At 41.2% G+C, this 19,278-nt stretch overlaps 3 protein-coding genes across 4 annotated transcripts; 2 read left to right on the top strand and 1 right to left on the bottom strand.

The window, feature by feature from the left end:
• Nucleotides 1-957: 957 nt before the first annotated feature.
• Nucleotides 958-7,577, top strand: nucb2b (nucleobindin 2b). Of its 2 annotated transcripts, none has more exons than XM_070830465.1 (12): nucleotides 958-1,095; nucleotides 1,455-1,562; nucleotides 1,664-1,796; nucleotides 2,002-2,105; nucleotides 3,063-3,248; nucleotides 3,421-3,511; nucleotides 3,728-3,786; nucleotides 3,905-3,997; nucleotides 4,606-4,695; nucleotides 4,895-5,065; nucleotides 5,512-5,551; nucleotides 6,208-7,577. In XM_070830465.1, exons 1-12 carry the CDS (start codon nucleotides 958-960, stop codon nucleotides 6,318-6,320), a joined length of 1,326 nt encoding a protein of 441 aa, XP_070686566.1. In that variant the 3' UTR covers nucleotides 6,321-7,577. The 2 variants fall into 2 exon arrangements, with proteins under 2 accessions (XP_070686566.1, XP_070686567.1); XM_070830466.1 differs by having other exon boundaries at nucleotides 961-1,095; nucleotides 4,892-5,065.
• Nucleotides 7,578-7,744: 167 nt separating this feature from the next.
• On the bottom strand, nucleotides 7,745-12,139 carry LOC139201897 (uncharacterized). Its single transcript, XM_070831338.1, has 7 exons — nucleotides 11,978-12,139; nucleotides 11,749-11,873; nucleotides 11,590-11,656; nucleotides 10,083-10,236; nucleotides 8,694-8,836; nucleotides 8,426-8,536; nucleotides 7,745-7,924 (listed from the first exon to the last, which is right to left on the bottom strand). Exons 1-7 carry the CDS (start codon nucleotides 12,128-12,130, stop codon nucleotides 7,745-7,747), a joined length of 933 nt encoding a protein of 310 aa, XP_070687439.1. The 5' UTR covers nucleotides 12,131-12,139.
• A 280-nt stretch (nucleotides 12,140-12,419) lies between these two features.
• On the top strand, nucleotides 12,420-18,874 carry LOC139201173 (patatin-like phospholipase domain-containing protein 2). The gene is made up of 10 exons (XM_070830429.1): nucleotides 12,420-12,639; nucleotides 13,760-13,992; nucleotides 14,287-14,352; nucleotides 15,328-15,537; nucleotides 16,307-16,367; nucleotides 16,471-16,653; nucleotides 16,763-16,904; nucleotides 17,474-17,581; nucleotides 17,863-18,033; nucleotides 18,865-18,874. The coding sequence occupies exons 1-10, from the start codon at nucleotides 12,453-12,455 to the stop codon at nucleotides 18,872-18,874; spliced, it is 1,371 nt and encodes a 456-aa protein (XP_070686530.1). The 5' UTR covers nucleotides 12,420-12,452.
• The last annotated feature ends 404 nt before the right edge of the window (nucleotides 18,875-19,278 follow it).

The raw sequence follows: 19,278 nt of genomic DNA, 5'->3' as shown, positions 1-19,278 counted from the left end.
GTTAAATACATATAATTATAGTAATTATTATATATAATTATATACATATAATAGTTTTTCTTTATTACATTAAAAACACTCCGCCCCCCTCGGGGTTGCCTGAACGCCACGTACAGTTTGGCTCAACGCACCTTAAGCCACGGGTTAACAGTTTGATACACTTTGACTGACAGCTCGGGCGTCCAATCAGCGCTCAACGCGACTGTTTTACAAAGAATGTGTACTTTTTCTGGCCAATGAGAGCGGCCGTGGGCGGGGCGTTGCCATGGTGAACACAATCTCTTTAAGTGTAGGTTGTGGCCAGAGGAGGCTCGTATTGGTGGTGGATGACAGCTGTAAACAAGCGCCAGTGAAGCTCTTTAAGGAAAACTAAACGGTCCAAGCGCCCATAAGAGTGTAAAAAAGAGCTCGAAGGAGGCGAGAGTTTACAGGTAAGTGCTGTTTTCCGCTAATTGTGATATATTATCGCGTTTTACCACAAATGCTATGGCTTGTTTTGTTGCTTTTTGCACCTATTGGACAGTGAATTAGCTACCATCTTAACTAAACCATCCTCAGTGGTTAAACAGACGGTTCTTTACATGACACCGTTATCCTCTGTGCTCTCACTCTTTCAAGTCATGAGGTTATAGTGTTTTAAAGCAAGCTCTGCTGTGTCTTTATCCACCGAACACGTGTGCTGCTCAGTCCTTTGCTTGTGGTGGAGAGTTGCTTTTGAGATTAAGACTAATTTACATCCCATATTGTCACCAGGTGAAGTAATGGCTTTTTCAACATTTGAGAAATGAAGGGTGAAGTCTTATGTTCAGATTAAGCACCTGGATACTGGTCGACCCCAAAAACAAATTTAGAACAATTAAAAAGCACTATGAGAGGCACAACATACTCATGTAACATCACAAAATGTTGATTTACCCAATTAACTCCTTTAATTCTTTCTTTTATGATCCCAGCCAGATGTTGGGGGCTAAAGCCATGGCCCACTGCGGACTGGTTCTGCTGAGTTTGTGGCTGTGTGTCCAGTCAGTGCCTATCAGTTTGGACAAGACCAAAGAAAAACCTCCAGAGGAGGAACTGGAGCCACCACAGAGTGCTGTGAGTCAGATAGACAGAGTTATACACACGGATATCACATTTAAGTCAGGGTCTTATAGCTGATTACAACAAATACCTCTCAGTTATCCAAGGGAGGGAACCATTTGGCTTACAGTGCCTCGGGCAGGGCTGTTTCACATAGAAAGCACACTTGTTTGTGAGTAAAAGGTTGATGGGATTATTACATTCAATGTATTTTGGAGTATTTGCTTAAAATAAACGGGAGCAATGTCAGATTAAGGAGTTATTGACACAAGTGTTTTCCATAATGGTCCTCAGTCAAGATAGATATGAACGACTTTAATGCAAATTTTAGTCCTCAAACAGCAAATACTGATGTGTGCTTGTTTATGCTGCAGGATACCGGACTGCACTACGACCGCTACCTCCGAGAAGTCATTGAGTACCTTGAGAAAGACCCCCACTTCAAAGAAAAGCTAAAAAATGCTAACATGGATGACATCAAAGTATGTTTGCACACTCACAACACATGCCATTGTTTTGTATGCTCTTTGCTGACCATGAACACTTTGTACTGGACTGTGGCGTGTTTATTTTCTGCTTGCAGCATGGCAAACTTTCCAAAGAGCTGGACTTTGTGCACCACAATCTTCGGACTAAGCTGGACGAGCTGAAGAGGGAGGAGATGAACAGGCTGCGGATGCTCCTCAAAGCCAAACATGACATCCAGGAAGGGAATGGTAAGTATCCTGCATGCTTTGCTCTCTGAGACACTTTTTTTTTTTTCCCTTGAAGTTGCACAAGAAGCTTTGCAACATCAGCAGCTGGGTCATTGCCAAATATAGGATGTGGCTCTCAGACACAGGAACATGATGTAATACGGCACGTACCTAGAAACATTTCAGGGGTGTTAAACAAAGCTTTTCATAATTCCCTTTGTTGCAGTCCGGACAGTGGACCACCAAGCCCTGCTGAAACAGTTTGAGCACCTCAACCACATGAACACGGAGACTTTTGAAGTGGAGGACCTGGACCGACTCATCAAATCGGTACAGACGTTAATAAAAAAACCACTTGACTAAATAGACCTTTACTGTTGTAGATCTGACTTTTTTTATATAGACTTAGCTGTGACTTCTCACTTGTATAAAAGTTGACAAAGAAGGCAGAAATTCATCAGGTGAGGTTGTTGCTTTGCAAAACCCAGAGTAATATTATCGATAACTTGACATATCGTAGCTTTTCTGGTGCATTTTTGGCATTGTAAGCATCAAACACAGCCCAAAATAAAGAAATAACTCACCTCAAAGGAATGACTGCTGTAGCCTCTGGGCATACTGACTGTTAGAGTAGAACAAATAGCTGAAGGTTTGTTGTAACACAACCTCTCATGTATACACATAGCAAACACACATCTTATATCTTATTCTGACCATGTTCCTTTCCACTTTTTGTGGATACTGTGGGGCTGCTACTTGTATGTAACAGCATCTCAGTCATACCTGTAATCACAGTAAAGAGCACCTTGCTTCATATTATTGTTATAAATAGGATGAGCCTGCAGAGAATGACAGGTTTCTCAGGACCGCCCACATGCTGGCTTTATTAATTTATTTATTATTTATGCTTTGGGGCTGCTTGGTGAATTATTTGAATTTGTAAATTTCTGATAATTGAGCGTTTGCTTTGTTTGAGACTTTATTTGACACATATTCTATACTGTGTACCAGACGAGTCCCTCGAGGGCTGTAGAATAAAGAATGACCTGTATGGTCTTCAAACAAAAACCAGTCCAAACAATAGTTTTAGTTTCACATGGATCACCAGGTATACAGTCAGATTGTACTTTGAAACTTTAGAACTTTTTAGAACAATCAAATTTGTATTGTACAGCTCTGACTGTTCTACTTGTGTTGGTATCAATTCCAGAGCAGTGAGAATACCAGTATAAGCTTTACAATCCACGTGTGAATTCCCCCTTCTTAACTTTTTGCTTTCATTCGTAGGCGACCAAAGACCTGGAGAACTTTGACAAGAGCCGCCATGATGACTTCAAGAGGTATGAGATGATGAAGGAGCACGAGAGGAGGGAACGTCTAAAGACCATGAACGAGGAGGAACGCAAGAGAGACGAGCAGCACTACGAGGAGATGAAAAAGAAACATTCCGAGCATCCAAAAGTTAACCACCCTGTAAGAGTTAATAATTCTCACTCATTACTTTCACTGAGTGCCAATGAAAACAGGAGCCAGCTGAGCAGGTTTTATGTAAACATGGCAGAAAATGCAAAAACGAAGGAGAAATCCTGAAGGAAAGTGTGGAGTGATGAACCACCATGGTGTGTGTGTGTGTTGGTGTGTGCAGGGCAGTGAAGACCAGCTGAAGGAGGTGTGGCAGGAAGCAGATGGTATGGACCCAGAAGACTTTGATCCCAAGACCTTCTTCAAAATGCACGGTAACCAGAGACCATATATGTGTCTAAAGAACAGCTGACGCTATCACAGGCTTCCTCTGTTATCCCTCTTAAATAAACAGCCAGGTCAGCATTCATTCTGTGATTCTACAATCTAGTCACCAAAGTGACAAAAGGGATCCATGTGGCTGAATGTATTGTTTATGGACCAGTGCTAAACACATAATATTAATCTGATACACTGATTTTGTGTTACAGACAGCAATGGAGATGGCTTCTTTGACGAGAGCGAGCTCGAGGCACTCTTCACTAAAGAGGTATTTGTGCTTATGTCTTCATGTATAACTGCTCCGCTGTTCTGCATGTTTTTGGACAATGTAATCCAGAAACGAAGAAGCCTTCGAGGTAATATGGGCATCCATGTGTGTCTTCAAGCTGGAGAAGGTGTACAACCCCGAAAATGAAGAAGACGACATGGTTGAGATGGAGGAAGAGAGACTGCGAATGAGAGAGCATGTTATGAACGAGGTGAGTCACCACAGTAACGAACCTGATGTGGAGGTTTGCTCATGTGTAAGAAGCTTATTTAAGCTCATCATCGAGGCATCCTGGTAGCTCACCTGGTAGAGTGTGTAGATTCGAATCCGGTCCGGCCACTTTGTTTCGCACACCCATTTTCTTTCCCCCATTTCCTAGAAGAATCAGCTATAGTATCCCAATTCTGTCAAAGCAGTGTCAAAATCATAAAAGCAGCAAATATCACTCAAATTGTCATAAATGGACACTGTTTCTCACACTTTAGTGACAAATTGTACTCAAATTATTGCAGGTATGAAGTTATAAGTAGGATCATAGGAGGTTAAATGGAGCATTAACATTATTTATAATATAAAAAGAAAAGGGAAAGAAACATTTTACTTGAAAGTACATAGCTCACCAATGTGCTTATCTTGGCATCTCCTGGGTACACATTGTTTTTCTGTGTTATTCTCGCTATTTATATTCATGTGTGATTCCTTTAGCGAATAGAAAAGCTTGTACTATTATCTGCGCTGCAAGATGGATTTCTGTTTAGCAGCTGTGACGATTTCCCGGCCCTGACGTTGATTAAAGCAGCTTCATGTGTCGATGTTCAGGTGGACACCAATAAAGACAGACTTGTGTCTCTGAGTGAGTTCATGGCAGCCACTAAGAAGGAGGAGTTCTTGGAAAAAGATGAGTGGGAGGTAAGAACAAGATTTTATAGGAAAAAGTCTGATAGATGCAGACGGAAATGTGAGGTCTAACTAAATTAACCATTATTTGGTGAACTAATCTCTCTCAAAACTCTAGTTGGCTGATGAAATAAAAGCAGTATAAATATGTTAAAGATTACTCTTAACATCCTGTTATTCATCAAATATATTACATCTTCTGCCTCAGCAGACTTTAGATCAAAACCCTGTTTACACTGAGGAGGAGCTGAGACAGTACGAGCAGCATCTGGCCAACGAGGCGAATGACATCAACAGGAAGTCTGATGAGCTGCAGAGACAGAGGGAGGAGCTGGAGAGGAAACAGGATGAACTGAATGCTCAGAAGATGGGCCTACAGCAGGTGAATTAAAACAAAAACAGTTTGCAGGTGATGCACCATCAGACATCAGGATTTCTTCCCTCGGTAGTCTGCAGCAGATGGAGTAATACACACACACACACAGTAGCCCACAGTTTATTCAAAATGATTTCTGATTGAGGACATGTATGATTTGTTGGAAACATTTACTTGGCTGCTGCAGAGCTGGTGAGCCGCACCCAAACATTATTGTATTCTGTAGATTCTGTGCACACACACAGTACATTACCACTTACTGCTGCCAAGTTTGAGATGTAGAGAGCACTCTAACGCAAACAGGACCCAGATTCAGATATTTTTATCATGGCTCAGGGCATGTCGGACTGCAACTCAATGTGCAGTTATGGTTCCTTGCAAAATGTTCATGTTAATAAACTGAACCGGCGCTCCCACGCTGTAACGTTTTCATTCTTGTTTTCTGTCCTCAGGCAGTGGAAGAAATGGAGAGGATAAAAGCTGAGGCCAAACGTGAGTATCACATTGCAAAGGCTTGTTGTCCAAACTCAATTTAACCAAGAGAAGTGACTCAGAAAAGGTTACAAGCATACCTCCGCCATGTAGTCTTGCAGTTCTTAAAATTAGGGTGCCTCACAAGAGACATCAGAAAAGAACGGTAATAAATCAAAGTAGCAGAGGCTGAGATATCCTGACTTTTAGTCCAGAGTGTGAGGTAAGATCAAGACTCAAAACTCTTTTTTTTTCAGGAATACACTGGATTTGACTTAACTGATATGAACACAGAAAACTTCTTTCCTTTAACAGAGTTGGGTGAGATAGATAGACAGATATCAATAGACTCTACACTCTACAACTCTAAATCACATCAATCAGTATATAAATACATCCCTACGTTAACAGATCCCAAAGTAAACATGGCCTGGAATATCAAATAAAATGGAATAAACGACTCACTCAGGAACACTGGACAAAGGAAGCAGCTTAACTGCTGTGCAAACAGTGACGGGACACTCAGTAAGTCTGAGCCTGCATGCAGCTAGTAAACACTTCCAACAGTCTTAATCTAAAACTTGAACCAAACAAACCCTCCCCTCTAACCTTAAGGCCACAGCATTTTGTCTGAAGCTTCACGACCATGTGAATACAGCTGTGACTGTGTGTTGCAGAGCCCGGAGCTCCTGTAGCTGAAGGTGGACCCCCACCAGTTGTACCAGGAAGCAGTCAACCACTGCCCCCTGGTCACCAGCAGCAACATGTACCAGTGCCAGGACACTCTTAGCAGACCTCACTACTCCAAGTGCTTGTATGAATGCTAGTGAGCGTGTGTGTGTGTGTGTGTGTGTGTGTGCGCGCGAGTGTTTGCCTTGTAATAATTCCAATTTTCCATTTTTTGTTTAGGATTTACAGAAATATGCCAAAATCTTAGGAGCACATAAGAATCAGGCTTCAGATTTAGTGCCAGTTCCCATTACGCCCAGTTTGGCTGCTCAAATCAGACTTGAAATGTGGAGCTGGTCCAGTTTTCTTCGCAGACAATCGACCCTTTTGTTTTTTTTTTTGTTTGTTTTTTTTGTCATTTGGATCTTTTATCACAGCAAGGTCTCTGTTCTCCACGGGAAGTGCTTTGGGGTGAAATGGGGAAGGCTTCTGGCCTGATCAGTGAATGTTTTGTTTAGTGCACACTGTAGCTCGTTGTCACTGATATTGTCTCTCAGAGGAAATACTTTATATTTATTTATTTCATTAAAGATAGAATTATTACAGAAAAATGAATGTCAGAAACTTGACGTAGTACTACAGGTTATTGAATGAAGTCCCATTTTCATTAGAAAGTATTTTTTTAAATGTAGTAATATGAATAATATATTCACCATATTTAAGAGAAGAGGTCCACAGACTATTGTTCCATCTTTAATAAGTAATTTATGTTCATTTTCACATTTGTTTTATGGTGTCATTTTAGAATACGATGCTGGATCTCTGTTGGTATAAAGAAGTACGCTCTCAATCAATATTTCAAAATCACAGTTGATTTAGTCCTCTGATACCTCTTTTATATAAGTTCTGTTAACAGTTACACTTCTCAGCCATCATTTCCTTACTTGTTTACTTGGACCGTTACCAGTTAAACTCTTTTATACCTACTCAAAATGAATTTTCCCTCAGTTGTGTTTTAGTTAAACATGTTTAAATCTTTTAATTTAATTGTGCAGGTGTCAGTGTGATGATTGTATGGTTGTCTGTGTGCCGTGTGTTTGTGTGTCAGTGAATCTGTGTCATTTTTCATGGTAGAATATGTTTAATTTATTTATCCTCTGCACCACCGCAAGAGAAACTGCAGCAGGTTGGATTTGTTCTCATCTTTTTCATAGGAGACTCAGAGACTGAGGTACAATAAACCGGTTGATTTTGCTGTTTATTTTTTTATCAGTCCGCAACCCAACATCCTGAATTCATGAAACTGTTGTACAAGGTTTGAATGTGGACAATAAAGTGAATGAGCTTGCAGATTTGAGGTTTGCATCTCGTCCTTTTATCACACCGGCTGATTGATTTACCTGAAAACACAGAACTAATATTCAAAGCACAATTTAAAAACACGTAAAAACCTTTGTGGGATCCGAAGTGGGATATTCATCATTCTGGCAAGAGTCGCTGTGATATAAAACACTGTGAAAAGACTTTGTTGGAATGGGTGGAAGTTCAGCTTCGTCCATACGAGTCGTTGAGGCGCTTGATGAGGTAGGCGCCTGCTGTGACGGGAGGGTATTTGGTGGAGCCGTCGCAGCAGGTGATCAGAGCCTCGTCGTCCGGCTGGAGGAAGAAAGCCACAGACTGACGTGTCTGAGAGTCTCCAGCAGGAGGAAGCAAAACTCTGTGGAGCTGAAGGAAAGGAAACTTTAACAGTCCTGATTAAGATAACATCTGGTCAATATCAAGAGCACAAACATGTTCTTTATTACTGTAGAACACTGCAATCAGAAGAGGGAGGCAGACCTCTGAGTCACAGCGTACATCTCCAACTCTTTCAGTGATAATAAACCACTGTGGTCAGACTTTACTTGACTGAGACCAAGGTTATTAAAAAAAAAACAAGGTAGAAGTGTCCTGTTTTGAATGCTGTAACACTTGAAATCTTTCATTATCTGTTTTTAATATCCAAGTGAATATCAAGAGATCCTCTATCAAGGGTTTACTGTAAGTTCATTAGTTAGTAAAATTATTTTTTTATCAATTTTTTTAAATTTTCTAATCTTCTCAAGCCAAAAGAGGACTTCTTGGTGACCAGTTAATATGTCTTGTTAGGCTCCATGCACATACAGTCCTTAAAATAAATCCACAGAAGATGTGATACATGTCTGCTAAATCTTCCTCTCAACTCACCACAGAGACAAACCGATCGCTGGTCCAGCGCTGCATCAGGTCAGCGATATTAATGAGGACCGCTCCGGGGATGCAGGGAGCACAGATGAATTCACCTGCGCGATTACGCACCTGAAAGTTTAAAGAGTGTCGTGTGGATTACATGACTGAGGATTTCACACCTCCAGTGCTATGTGACCAAACAGAACTAAAGCCTCAAGTGATGTTTTAAATCCTCAGTGTAGTTTTTTTGTTACATCCAGAGAGGTGAAGGTGTCAGCGGTGTTACCTGCAGACCCTCAGAGCCCTGAAACAACAGGGTGATGCTGCCATAGTCCGAATGTTCCCCACATCGCAGCTGACCCTCCTTCGCCTTCTCACTGTCCACCGGTGGGTAGTACAGAGACCGCAGGGTTGTGCCATTCTGATCAGCTGGAGGAGACACGGCAACACTGTTAAACCCTGTCTGATACATTAGAAACACAAGAAGATACCTTAAAATACATCCCCAGCCATGAAGCCTTCGAGTGGTGCTGGTCCAATAAACCTGAGCCTGTGGGGACCTGGAGCGACCTGCCTGAGGAGCTAAGGCTTCTTTTAAACCACCTCTTAGATCCCATTTCTAGAAACTTGCTTTTATGTGATGTCGTCTTTTTTAATGCTTTTATTCTTTTATCTGTATTTCTACATATTTTAGAAGGCTTTTTTTTATTGTCTCATCTTCTGTCTTCTCTCTACTGTGTTTTTATCCTCTCATTTTAACTTTACCTTAATCATTTTGTCTTGCTTTGGTTTGGCTCTCACTGGTTACACTATCGTCTGAGTATCCTGCTCATGCTTTGTGTAAACATTTAGTTGATTCCTCCAAATATTTGGCCTTAAGCAGCAGGTTTATTGCCCAAAAATATGATGCTGACCTCTGATAATACCGACTATGTGGGAGTCAAACAGTGCAGCTGAATGTGAATCACTACACCAGCCGGGAAACTGTGTGTGGAAACTGCATAGATCATCAAACCTCCTCATCTGCAACAGCTTTTTAGTGAATGTGAGCGGTGGTGGAAGAAGTATTCAGATCATTTACTTAAGCAAAAGTACTCATGCCACACTGTGGAAGTACTTAACTACAAGCAACAGTCCTGCATTTTAAGTAATTAGCTAATTTTATATTCAGCTCTAGTTATTTAGCTCTAGTTATTCAGCTCTAGTTATTTAGCTCTAGTTATTTAGCTCTAGTTATTTAGCTCTAGTTATTCAGCTCTAGTTATTTAGCTCTAGTTATTTAGCTCTAGTTATTCAGCTCTAGTTATTTAGCTTTAGTTATTTTCTCAACCCATGAAGCAATACTTCAGTTTATCAGAAGAAAATCTAATTTCTAAACTTGCTGGTTTTCACTGGAGAGAGAGGTAATCTGAAGTGTAACTACAGCTATCAGACAAATGTAGTGAAGTAGAAGTATAAAGTGCCATTAAAGAGAAACACTGGCAGTACGGTACTTATGTAGATGAACTTAATAACCCAGAACCACTCAATGTGAGACAAGATGTGCCTGAGTGACAGCGTGCAGATAAACAAAGGACCAAGTCACAGCGTTGCCACACATCAGCTGGTCTACACCCACCGCCTTAAGTGTTACGTGACCTGCAGCTTGAACCCAACAAACAACATGTGCACATACTTCCTACTAGACGGTGTGTACTCAGGAACACCTCTGGATCCAGACCCAGGCTGTGGGCCATCACCCTCAGCACCCGCAGACTCAGCTCTTTGCAGCGCTGGAAGAAAGACGTCTGGATCTCCTGGAAGCCTGTTAGAGCGTCTGACGGCCATTTCTGCAGCACAGGAGACAGACTAGATTAGACTAGGAGACTAGATTTCTGTGGTTCAGACTGATATTCTGCTCTGCAGTGTCCTGTTTTGTGCATGTACAGTGATGGAGGAAGTACTCAATACCACACAGTATAAATACTCTTGCAATCACATTTTAAGTGTAGAAGTACGATTATAGATCCATTAATGTGCTCATCAGTTTAATGTCACAGCTGTTAAAGGTGCAGTTGATTATTCCCCCTGGGGATCAATAACGTTTTGCCTTAATCTATAACATTACACCATCATTTATTCGTTAATATTTTGAATCATTAATCTTAAGCAGCAAGTAACTGAAGCTGTCAGACACATGCACTTCAGTAAAAAGTCCAGTAGAAGCAAATGGAAATACTCGTGAAAATACACTACTCACAAAAAGTTATTCGGGATATTCGACTTTCAGGTGAAATATATGGAAAATGTAAAAAGTGAATGCTACAGTGATATTATATCATGAAAGTAGGGCATTTAAGTAGAAGCATGCACTGGTAATTTTATTCATCTTAAACAATGTATTTGAAGAAAATCTAACAACAGTGGTAGGTAAACCACAACAAAACATTTTCAGTGTCTCAATAAATTGGGATGTGGCCAAAGGACGTCCACTCCTCTCCTTTCTGTGACTCTTCCAGTCTCTGTATCACTGTTCCAACCTCCTGATGACACTCTGTGACCCTCTAAGCTCAGTGAACACCTCCGTCTGAGGACTTCCTGTTTGAAGCCTCCAGTGTTGAGGTGCTGCTGATCAACTGTTAGGTGTCGTCTTGGTCTCATGATGTCAGAATGTGAACAGCAGGATGAGGAGGACTGTTTAAATACCAATTCTGACTGAAGCAGGAAATGTATTGGTGGATTCATGGATCAAACCTGTTGTGAATGTTGCTGCTAAGCTTCTTGTTAGAGAACAGCAGCTGGTGCAGAAAGTACTGAGACACTGAACAGTTGGACATGTGCATTCAAAGGTTTAGAGAAGGTCACATTAAGTTCACCTGGAAAGGTTAGAATGCATTTTAGGTTCATCCTGAAATTTCACCTGAAAGCTGAACATCCCTAACTTTTAGTGAGGAGTGTATATATTTCAAAATATATCTGTGATAAATCAATATCGGCTGATAATATTGGCAAATCAAATGTATCAATCAGGCTACAAAAAGAACAGAGAGGAATAAAACTTTCTCTGTTATTGAGCAATTAGTACTTTGACCACCAAACTGATAACATCCTAAATAAAGTGGGATCTTTCCTGCTATCTGGATCAACAACAAATCCTCAGATAAGCCTGTTCCATTAAATACACAGAGCCTGTGAATCATTACAATGTCAGGGTGCAGTGAAGCAGTGTTGAACGCCTCCTTTAGGTCTCCAGGTCTGCGTGGATTCAGCCTGCAAAAAAAAGCTATAAAGTTATTCACATTTAAGAGAAGAAGTCAATCGTGCAGAGGAGAAGTGTTTGGTGTCCGTTTTCTGATTCCCACCTCTCGCTCTCCAGAGACACCCAGCCGTGGTTGGGGTTGTTGGGAAAGCTTCCCCTGCTGAAGGACTGTTTCTGCGCGTCTGGCAGCAGGAAGAACTTCTTGGACATGTCCTGCACACGATCCATCTAATGCAAACACACCAGGGGCGCAAACACGGGACGCATTTCCACCTTAAAACACTTTAATTACACTTGATGCTGGTGTGTCTGGCTCTGTGTGCTCTCCTCACCTCCTCCTGAGTGATCCCTGTGTTCTGCAGAAAAACAAACCCAACCTCTGTGAAAGCTGTTTTCAGCTGTTGGCTCAAGTGGTGCATCTGCTCGTCACTGACATCTTCCTTGCTCAGGCTCAGTGCGCCAAAATCCACCACCGGGATGCTCATTTTAACTCCCCAAAGTGTGTTTCGGTTAACTAAAGTGCAAGAGAGGTGGAGTGACACCACACTGTCTTTGACACCAGAGCAGACTGCAACTCGGCTCTCTTTCTGCTACCATGTGACATTTCCCAGCCAATAGGAAAAGAGATCTCAATGACACAACTTTACAATTGGTTATCTTGTCACCTTTGGATGCTGTTTGCAGGTAATGTGAAGGTGGCAGCTGCCCACCAACAATCCCCATCATTTGGATTTTAGCATTCAAACAAGTTGGTCTCCGTGGTGTCCCGTGGTGTCTGCCCTCCTGCTGGTGCAGTTCCACCACAACATGTTTGACTTGCAGGAAGACTGGTGCATCTCCTTTGCAGGATGCGGCTTTATGGGGATTTATTATGTCGGTGCCTCCAGCTGTATTCTTGAACGGTTCCCTCGTTTCATACACGACGCCTCTAAAATCTATGGGGCGTCTGCAGGTGCTTTGCTGGCTACTATTCTCACAGTTGGAATCCCCCTTGGTGAGTTCTAACCAAACTTCATTCAAAAATCTGGCATTTTAAAGCTACGTTGGTAATTCACAAATATAGTATCTTAACTGAAACAATACTCAGCTGCCATCAAAATCACTATATTTCATTAAATAATTCGGCATAGATTTAAGGCACTACTTGTTCTTGGATAAATCTCTAATGTCAACGAAGCCATCAACACCATGAGGAGAGTTTGTTACAAACATTCTAGTTTTTGTTTTTTGTTTGTTTTTACTTTATTATTGCAAAAGACAGACTTTGGATTCACATCTTCAGGTGTTACCTCTGTCTCTTCTACGGTAGATTTATTGTGACCACATCAGATTTCACTGCTTGAACTCACATTGGCCTCTTTAGTAGACGTGAGAAGCCTCAGTCGACTCTCTGATCTGTGAATTTGTTGCTGTGGTTGCAATTTATTTGGACATTTTTCAGAAACAAAACAAAAAAGTAACAAACTTGTGCACAGTGTAGAGTTTTCCTTTACTTTAGATGGACTTCCATCACATTGGCACAGGGTTAAGGCAGGTGAGCTTTTGACTCACCTGACATTTCCCATCTTTTATTTTTAAACTAATATTTGACGCTTGGGACCAATAATTGATAGTTTAAAGAAAACATAACACATTTTCTCTTCATCTAACTGAAGTCCTTAGTTGACAGAATCACTTTTTGAAGACATACACAGTCACGATTCACCAAAATGTCTATTTTTAGTGTGGTTTTGCTGTGTTTTTTGTGAAATCCATCTTCCAGCCGTGTACGTTTCTAAAGAATAAGAATAAGAATAAGAATAAGACCGCCTTTATTTATCCCGGAGGACATTGTTGTGCCAGAGTGCGATACAGAGGTCGTTAGACACAATAAAATACAATTAAATAGTCTGTCCCTTTTTTAAAACAAAAAGTACAGATTGAAAAGTACAAATTTGTGAGAAGTGTCACAGTGTGTGAGGTGAAGTGTGCAAAGTAAGTGAAACTGTACAGAATAGACTTTAACAATTAAATAAGATATGTAAATAAAGAATGTAAATAAAGAATGGCTGCAATCAGAGGAATCTGTCAGGCAGTTTGTATTCAGATCCGTGCTCTGTAATTACTCTCTGCAGAGAAATGCTGTGTTGATTTGATGTTCATGGCCAAAGAGGCCAGGAAGCACAAACTGGGCTCCCTGCACCCAGCCTACAACCTGCTGCAGATAGTACAGGACTCTCTGCTGAGGAACCTCCCGGAAGACGCCCACATTCGAGCCTCAGGGAGACTCTGCGTGTCCCTGACCAGAGTGCGTGATGGGAAAAACGTTCTGGTGTCAGAGTTTGACAGCAGAGAGGAGCTCATTCAGGTATGTTTTACAGTTTGTCAGGAGACAGTTTAAAGAAAAGAGTGTATCACATCTATGATGATGCAGTTGTCGTTGTTTTAGTTACATACATATAGTATTAATCAGAAAAGCCTTTATTGTCATTGTATGAGAATACAACACAACTGGCTGTATTTGTATTGTGTGTTTTGGTCACCAGTCCTTCCTCTCTGGAAATAAGCTTTCAAACTTAAAACAAATTAAGTTAAAGAAAAGTTTTTTTATTTTTAGTTTGAGCTCCTGTGACTGATAAGCAGTAATATCTTTGTTTCCCAGGCCCTCATATGCAGCTGCTTCGTCCCGCTCTACTGTGGCGTTATTCCACCCACTTACCGCGGAGTGGTGAGTCAAGCAGCAAGCTGTTACACTTAAACTAGACGGTACAAAGTTTTCTCCTAAGTCAGGACATCGACGGTGAGCTTCACTCATTTGGGTCAACATCATTTAGAGCTTGTTATGGTGAGCAGTTTACCTTGAAGATGCAATTTAATGTTTATGTGTCTTGTTTTTATTGTGTTTTATCTCCCTGTGAAGCACTTTGAATTGCCTTGTGTCTGAAAGGTGCTATAAAAATAAACCTGCCTTGAAGATGCATCTAGGCGGACGCTAAACGCAGCCCCTCTGTGATTTAAAAATTAAAACTAAATTAATGCAAGGTATTAACCAGTCTGGCACGTTCTTCTCACACCAGGAGACACCAGAGTTCACAGCTCAACATGTTCAAACTGCCCTCAGAAATCCAGTTCAGGCAAATACGGGGAGGTTTAGGCCTGTATGACCGTCACCATATGGATATATCCTGTTTATTTATCTATTTCAATCAAGTTCAAGATTTAAGATGTTCATTGTCACATAAAACAAAGATATTCTATAAATAGAAAATTATAAAACAGCTTTTCATCAGGTGTAAAACAGATTGTAAGCATGTATGGTACATATCAACAGTTTCAACATGTTGTCATGTAGAATTACACAGAGTGATCAGAAGAATAGAAGCATTTTAAAAAGCATCTTAATGTAATGTAACACACAAACCTGCCATAAATAGGAATTAGGAAAATATGAGGCCACAGACTCCTGCCTGTAAAATGACTAGAGTCTGAATTAACCTTCCTTAACAAACCTTTTCCTTGAATGGGACTGTTTATATTCTAATGTACAGGGTTGTGTTTCATTCACAGGCTTCAGACTTCATTGTTCCTCAACATCAACCTGTCAAATTGATCCTCTGATTATTACACCTGCATGAAAACATTGTAAATATTGATTCACATGTCTGGTTCCACCCTCTGATCAGCTCCCTGTGTTCCCCCTCAGCACTACGTGGACGGTGCCGTCAGTGACAACCTGCCTCGATGTCACCAGAGGAACACAATCACGTTCTCTGCGTACGCCGGCGAGAGCGACGTCTGCCCGCCGGCGAGCACGCTCAACTTCCACGAGGTGCGCTTCAACAATGTGAGCATCCAGGTCAACTCGGAGAACATGTACAGAGTGACCCGCACCTTCTTCCCCCCCAAGCCAGAGGTGAGACACAGAAGCCTACTTGACCCTCTGGTGCAGCAGCTGGAAGTCTTTTCGTTTTATTTAAACTTATTTATTTAAACAGAGGGCAGGTATTTTAAAGATTTAATTAACTGTAGGAATCTTTGAATACAAAAACACACTTTATGAGCTGTGTGTGTGCTGGATGTAACATTTCTGTACCATTTATGGACTTTTTCAATCAGAATTTTCTTCTTTTTTTTAGCCCCTTTACCACAAATCAGATATATTTCATATTACTGACATATTAGTTTTTAAATCTCTCCATCCTCCCTTTAAGCAGACAGTGTTTTCCAATCATTTCAGTTGGTTTTGTTGTTTTTTGTCACTACACACTTGAATGCATGGCTCAGATATTTGCCAATATAAGGTGGTACAAGTTACTCAATAATGATGATACTGGTGGCCAGTATAAGGCTAACCAGTATCCACACACACACACACACACACACACACACACACTCAGGCCACCTAATGTTGCTGCTTCTCCTTTCAAAAGGAGCTTGAAAACCAAAGTTTGCTGTCAATGAATCAAAACTTGGCTGAGAGATAACACAGATCTGAAATCTGCTTCAAGTTCCTTTTGACGTCTCTTTTCTGCCCTCTGACGGTCAGAAGTGGGTTATTGCAAGTTCAAATATACAGCACCCAAAAAACTTTTGATACCACAAATATAGGATGCATTCCTGCAATACTGCAGATTAAGTAGGTTTAGCTTCCATCCTCACTAAGCACCTTTTGGATTTTGCAGGCAATGGCTGAAATCTGCCAGAATGGCTACAAAGATGCTCTCCGCTTCCTGCAAGAGAACAGTAAGGATGCGTTTTCATGATTACTATTAAATATTCATGTGATGCTGAGTAATGGAGCGCTTCTTATTGCAGAAATCTCTCTAAACTTAAATGCCCATCACAGATCTGATCAGCAGCGAGTGTCCCCAGAGAAGTTTGGAGATGGACGCACCCAAACCCGCCTGTTGTGAGCTGGCGAAGGACTCGGTAGAAGCCGAAGAGAACACGCAGCAGGGTGGACGGAAACCACCTCACGGGTGGCTGGACCCACGACTCATAGAAAACCTCCCAGTTAACATTAAAAAGGGTAAGGACTGTCCCCGGGAGAGAGGGGACGTGGTTGTGATCTGCAGGGAGAGCTTAAATTGAAGGCAGTGAAACTAAATATATAATGTTTGTTCTTCTCTTTCTGTCAGTGTTGTGTGAGGCCTGTAGAGAGACACATACCACTGGTGGCCTGTTGTCCCACGTGACCAACTACCTGCCAAAGAAAGTGACTTCTTACCTGCAGATCTCCAGTGCTCTGCCTGTGGAGTCGGCCCGCTCTCTAGCCCACAGGTACAGTCTACCAGCTTCCATCCAGCCTGGTCAAATATCACATCCAAATTATTTCTACTAAGCTTTAAAGCACTGTAGCATTCTCCTCTTGTCATCTGATCCAACCACCCCACCTGTCTGGTGCTGTTGTCCACATTTAGGGGATGTTAGCAGTCTTAAAATTATACATTCCACATTGTTTTTGTGCTTTTTTCAATGACAGTTAAGCAGACTGAGGCTTCATACATCTACTCCAACAGCTGCAGTTACTTTGCAAATAAAGTTTTTTAATTTGACACCATATAAACTCTCCAAATAGCGTCGTAGCATCTGATTCTGTGTGTTTATTCCCTCCTCGCCTCTTCACTTCACCCCCAAGATTGTTGACCAACAGTTAAACTGACCTTGTCTTTTATTCTTGACTACAATCATTTACTAATATTTGCAGCTGTCTGTCAAGTCAGAATTTTAAGCAGGAACTTAACAGAATCATTCCCCCCTTTTATGGTAGCACTGATTTTATTTACATGAACAATTTGAGTTCTTTTTCTACCACTGACAGTTTATGCTAATGCTAATTGGTCTTTTAGACTTGTGGACTGGATCCCAGACGTACCACGGGACCTGAGCTGGCTCTATGGTGTGGCTGGAGACATATACAAACAAGCTTGGAAGGGCAAAGTGAAGGACTGTGGCAGGTATGCAGTGTAGCAATCAGTTCTCCTGTCTAGATCTTTATAAATGTGCTATTGTTTTATTGTTTCACTCCAAATAGCAATGCTTTAAAACCCATCTCACTTGGCTGTTCATGTAAAGTGGAAATTTAGCGTAGATGAAAAGTCCACGGATCTCTCTCGAGATATTTAACTCTGAAGCAAACTGCAGGAGTCCTAACTCCTTAAGATACCTGCATGGCCAAATCTGAACTAATCCTTTCTAATGCAGACGCATTCTTGCCTCCTTCCTGTGCTTTTTCCAGTGAGGCGCCTCTGCGCAGATGTACCAGTCTGCCAGAAGACCTGAACCTGTGGAGTCTGAGAAAAGAAGCCACTCACATCTCCAGTCTAACCTTCACCAGGAACACTCACAGTGTGTTGGACCACACGCCTCTGACTCCACCTCCTACACCGACCCTCAGCCCCACCTCTGGGTGCGATAACGCCGCCACAGAATCACCCAGAAGTGCAGCTGGCGGCTGGGCTTTGGGCCGAGCTGTGGGCTGGATCCGAAATTTTGCATCTGAGCAAACTTCAAACCTAAAGACAACTGATGATGATTCAATGTCCTTTTCTGCACTCAAGTAAATGTTTGTCATTTTGCACTGACAGGCAAGAAAAATGTTGAATAAATGAATAAAGAATTGTTGTTTGTTGTGTCACTATCAAAGACAATAGCAGTGGGTTCCTATCAAGGTTAATACAGTTAACTAAAACTAAAAATAGGTGTGAAAAAACCTCTCTGTTAACTGAAAATAAAAATTAGAACTAGACATTAGCAGAAAACATTATCTGAACAATACTGTGTACTTACAAAACTAAATATCTAGTTTTAGTTTTAGTCAGCTGCCTTCACAAAGTGTGGTGTTTGTGTTGTAAAACAAAGTTCTCAACTTCTCCAATCTGCCTCTGACAAATACTCCACATATTATAATTTAAAAAACTACTGTATAAACTGATTAAAGAAACTAAAACCAAAACAAATTAAGAATAAAAACTAATGAGAAATGCAAAAATATAATAACTCTGGTTCATATACATTAAAACAACGAATCCTATCACTGTGAGATTATTCCTGCAGCTCGCTGAGGTTCTTTAGCATCTTCCAGCTCATTGTTTGGGTCTTCTGTCCTACAGCAGATATTATTCTCAGCGGTTGGATGAAAGCTGGACTTGGATTCATCAGGTGGACATAATGTTCCTGATGTTCCTCTGTGTCTGCCGGATGTCTAAACTGTTTGCTGACAATGTCGTGTTGTTGTCAGCTTGTTCTGATGAATCCAGATTTAAAGATAAATGAGGATCGATTATTGTGTCTTTAGCCATTTTAACAAAGATGGAGCCAACATTGTTAAGCATCATCCTTCATGATCCCACAAACAAATAAAAAACCAGCAGGATCTAGAAATAAGAATAACCTGCTGAATAAGTCAGTGGGAAAACTACAGGCTGGATAGAGGAGGAAGAGGAAACCTGTACAACAATAGCTGGAGGGTATATTCTGGAGAAATTCCTCGTTTGAGCCCCCCCACACACAGTATAGTGTTGGTTAAGTCTGTTATGAGAACTGTATCACATGTTGTGCAGCTATTTTCTATTTTGAAACGTTGAGCCAAAGAAGTTGTGCAATGCCATACCATATCCAACTGGAGCACCTCCCAGTTCCCCTCTGAGCGTAG

Source organism: Pempheris klunzingeri, chromosome 5 (genome assembly GCF_042242105.1).
Source record: "Pempheris klunzingeri isolate RE-2024b chromosome 5, fPemKlu1.hap1, whole genome shotgun sequence".
Classification (NCBI taxonomy): domain Eukaryota; kingdom Metazoa; phylum Chordata; class Actinopteri; order Acropomatiformes; family Pempheridae; genus Pempheris; species Pempheris klunzingeri.
This window is presented reverse-complemented; position numbering and strand designations above follow the sequence as displayed.

Bases quoted from the DNA above. Each gene is read 5' to 3' on its own strand.
- nucb2b (XM_070830465.1), top strand. From the start codon at position 958: ATGTTGGGGGCTAAAGCCATGGCCCACTGCGGACTGGTTCTGCTGAGT. The intron at 3,998-4,605 runs GTGAGTCACCAC...GTCGATGTTCAG, and splicing joins GAGAGCATGTTATGAACGAG to GTGGACACCAATAAAGACAG. The intron at 4,696-4,894 runs GTAAGAACAAGA...CTGCCTCAGCAG, and splicing joins TGGAAAAAGATGAGTGGGAG to ACTTTAGATCAAAACCCTGT.
- LOC139201897 (XM_070831338.1), bottom strand. From the start codon at position 12,130: ATGAGCATCCCGGTGGTGGATTTTGGCGCACTGAGCCTGAGCAAGGAA. The intron at 11,657-11,748 runs GTGGGAATCAGA...TTTTTTTTGCAG, and splicing joins GTGTCTCTGGAGAGCGAGAG to GCTGAATCCACGCAGACCTG. The intron at 8,837-10,082 runs GTATGTGCACAT...TGTCTCCTCCAG, and splicing joins TACACACCGTCTAGTAGGAA to CTGATCAGAATGGCACAACC.
- LOC139201173 (XM_070830429.1), top strand. From the start codon at position 12,453: ATGTTTGACTTGCAGGAAGACTGGTGCATCTCCTTTGCAGGATGCGGC. The intron at 14,353-15,327 runs GTGAGTCAAGCA...GTTCCCCCTCAG, and splicing joins CACCCACTTACCGCGGAGTG to CACTACGTGGACGGTGCCGT. The intron at 16,654-16,762 runs GTAAGGACTGTC...TCTTTCTGTCAG, and splicing joins CCCAGTTAACATTAAAAAGG to TGTTGTGTGAGGCCTGTAGA.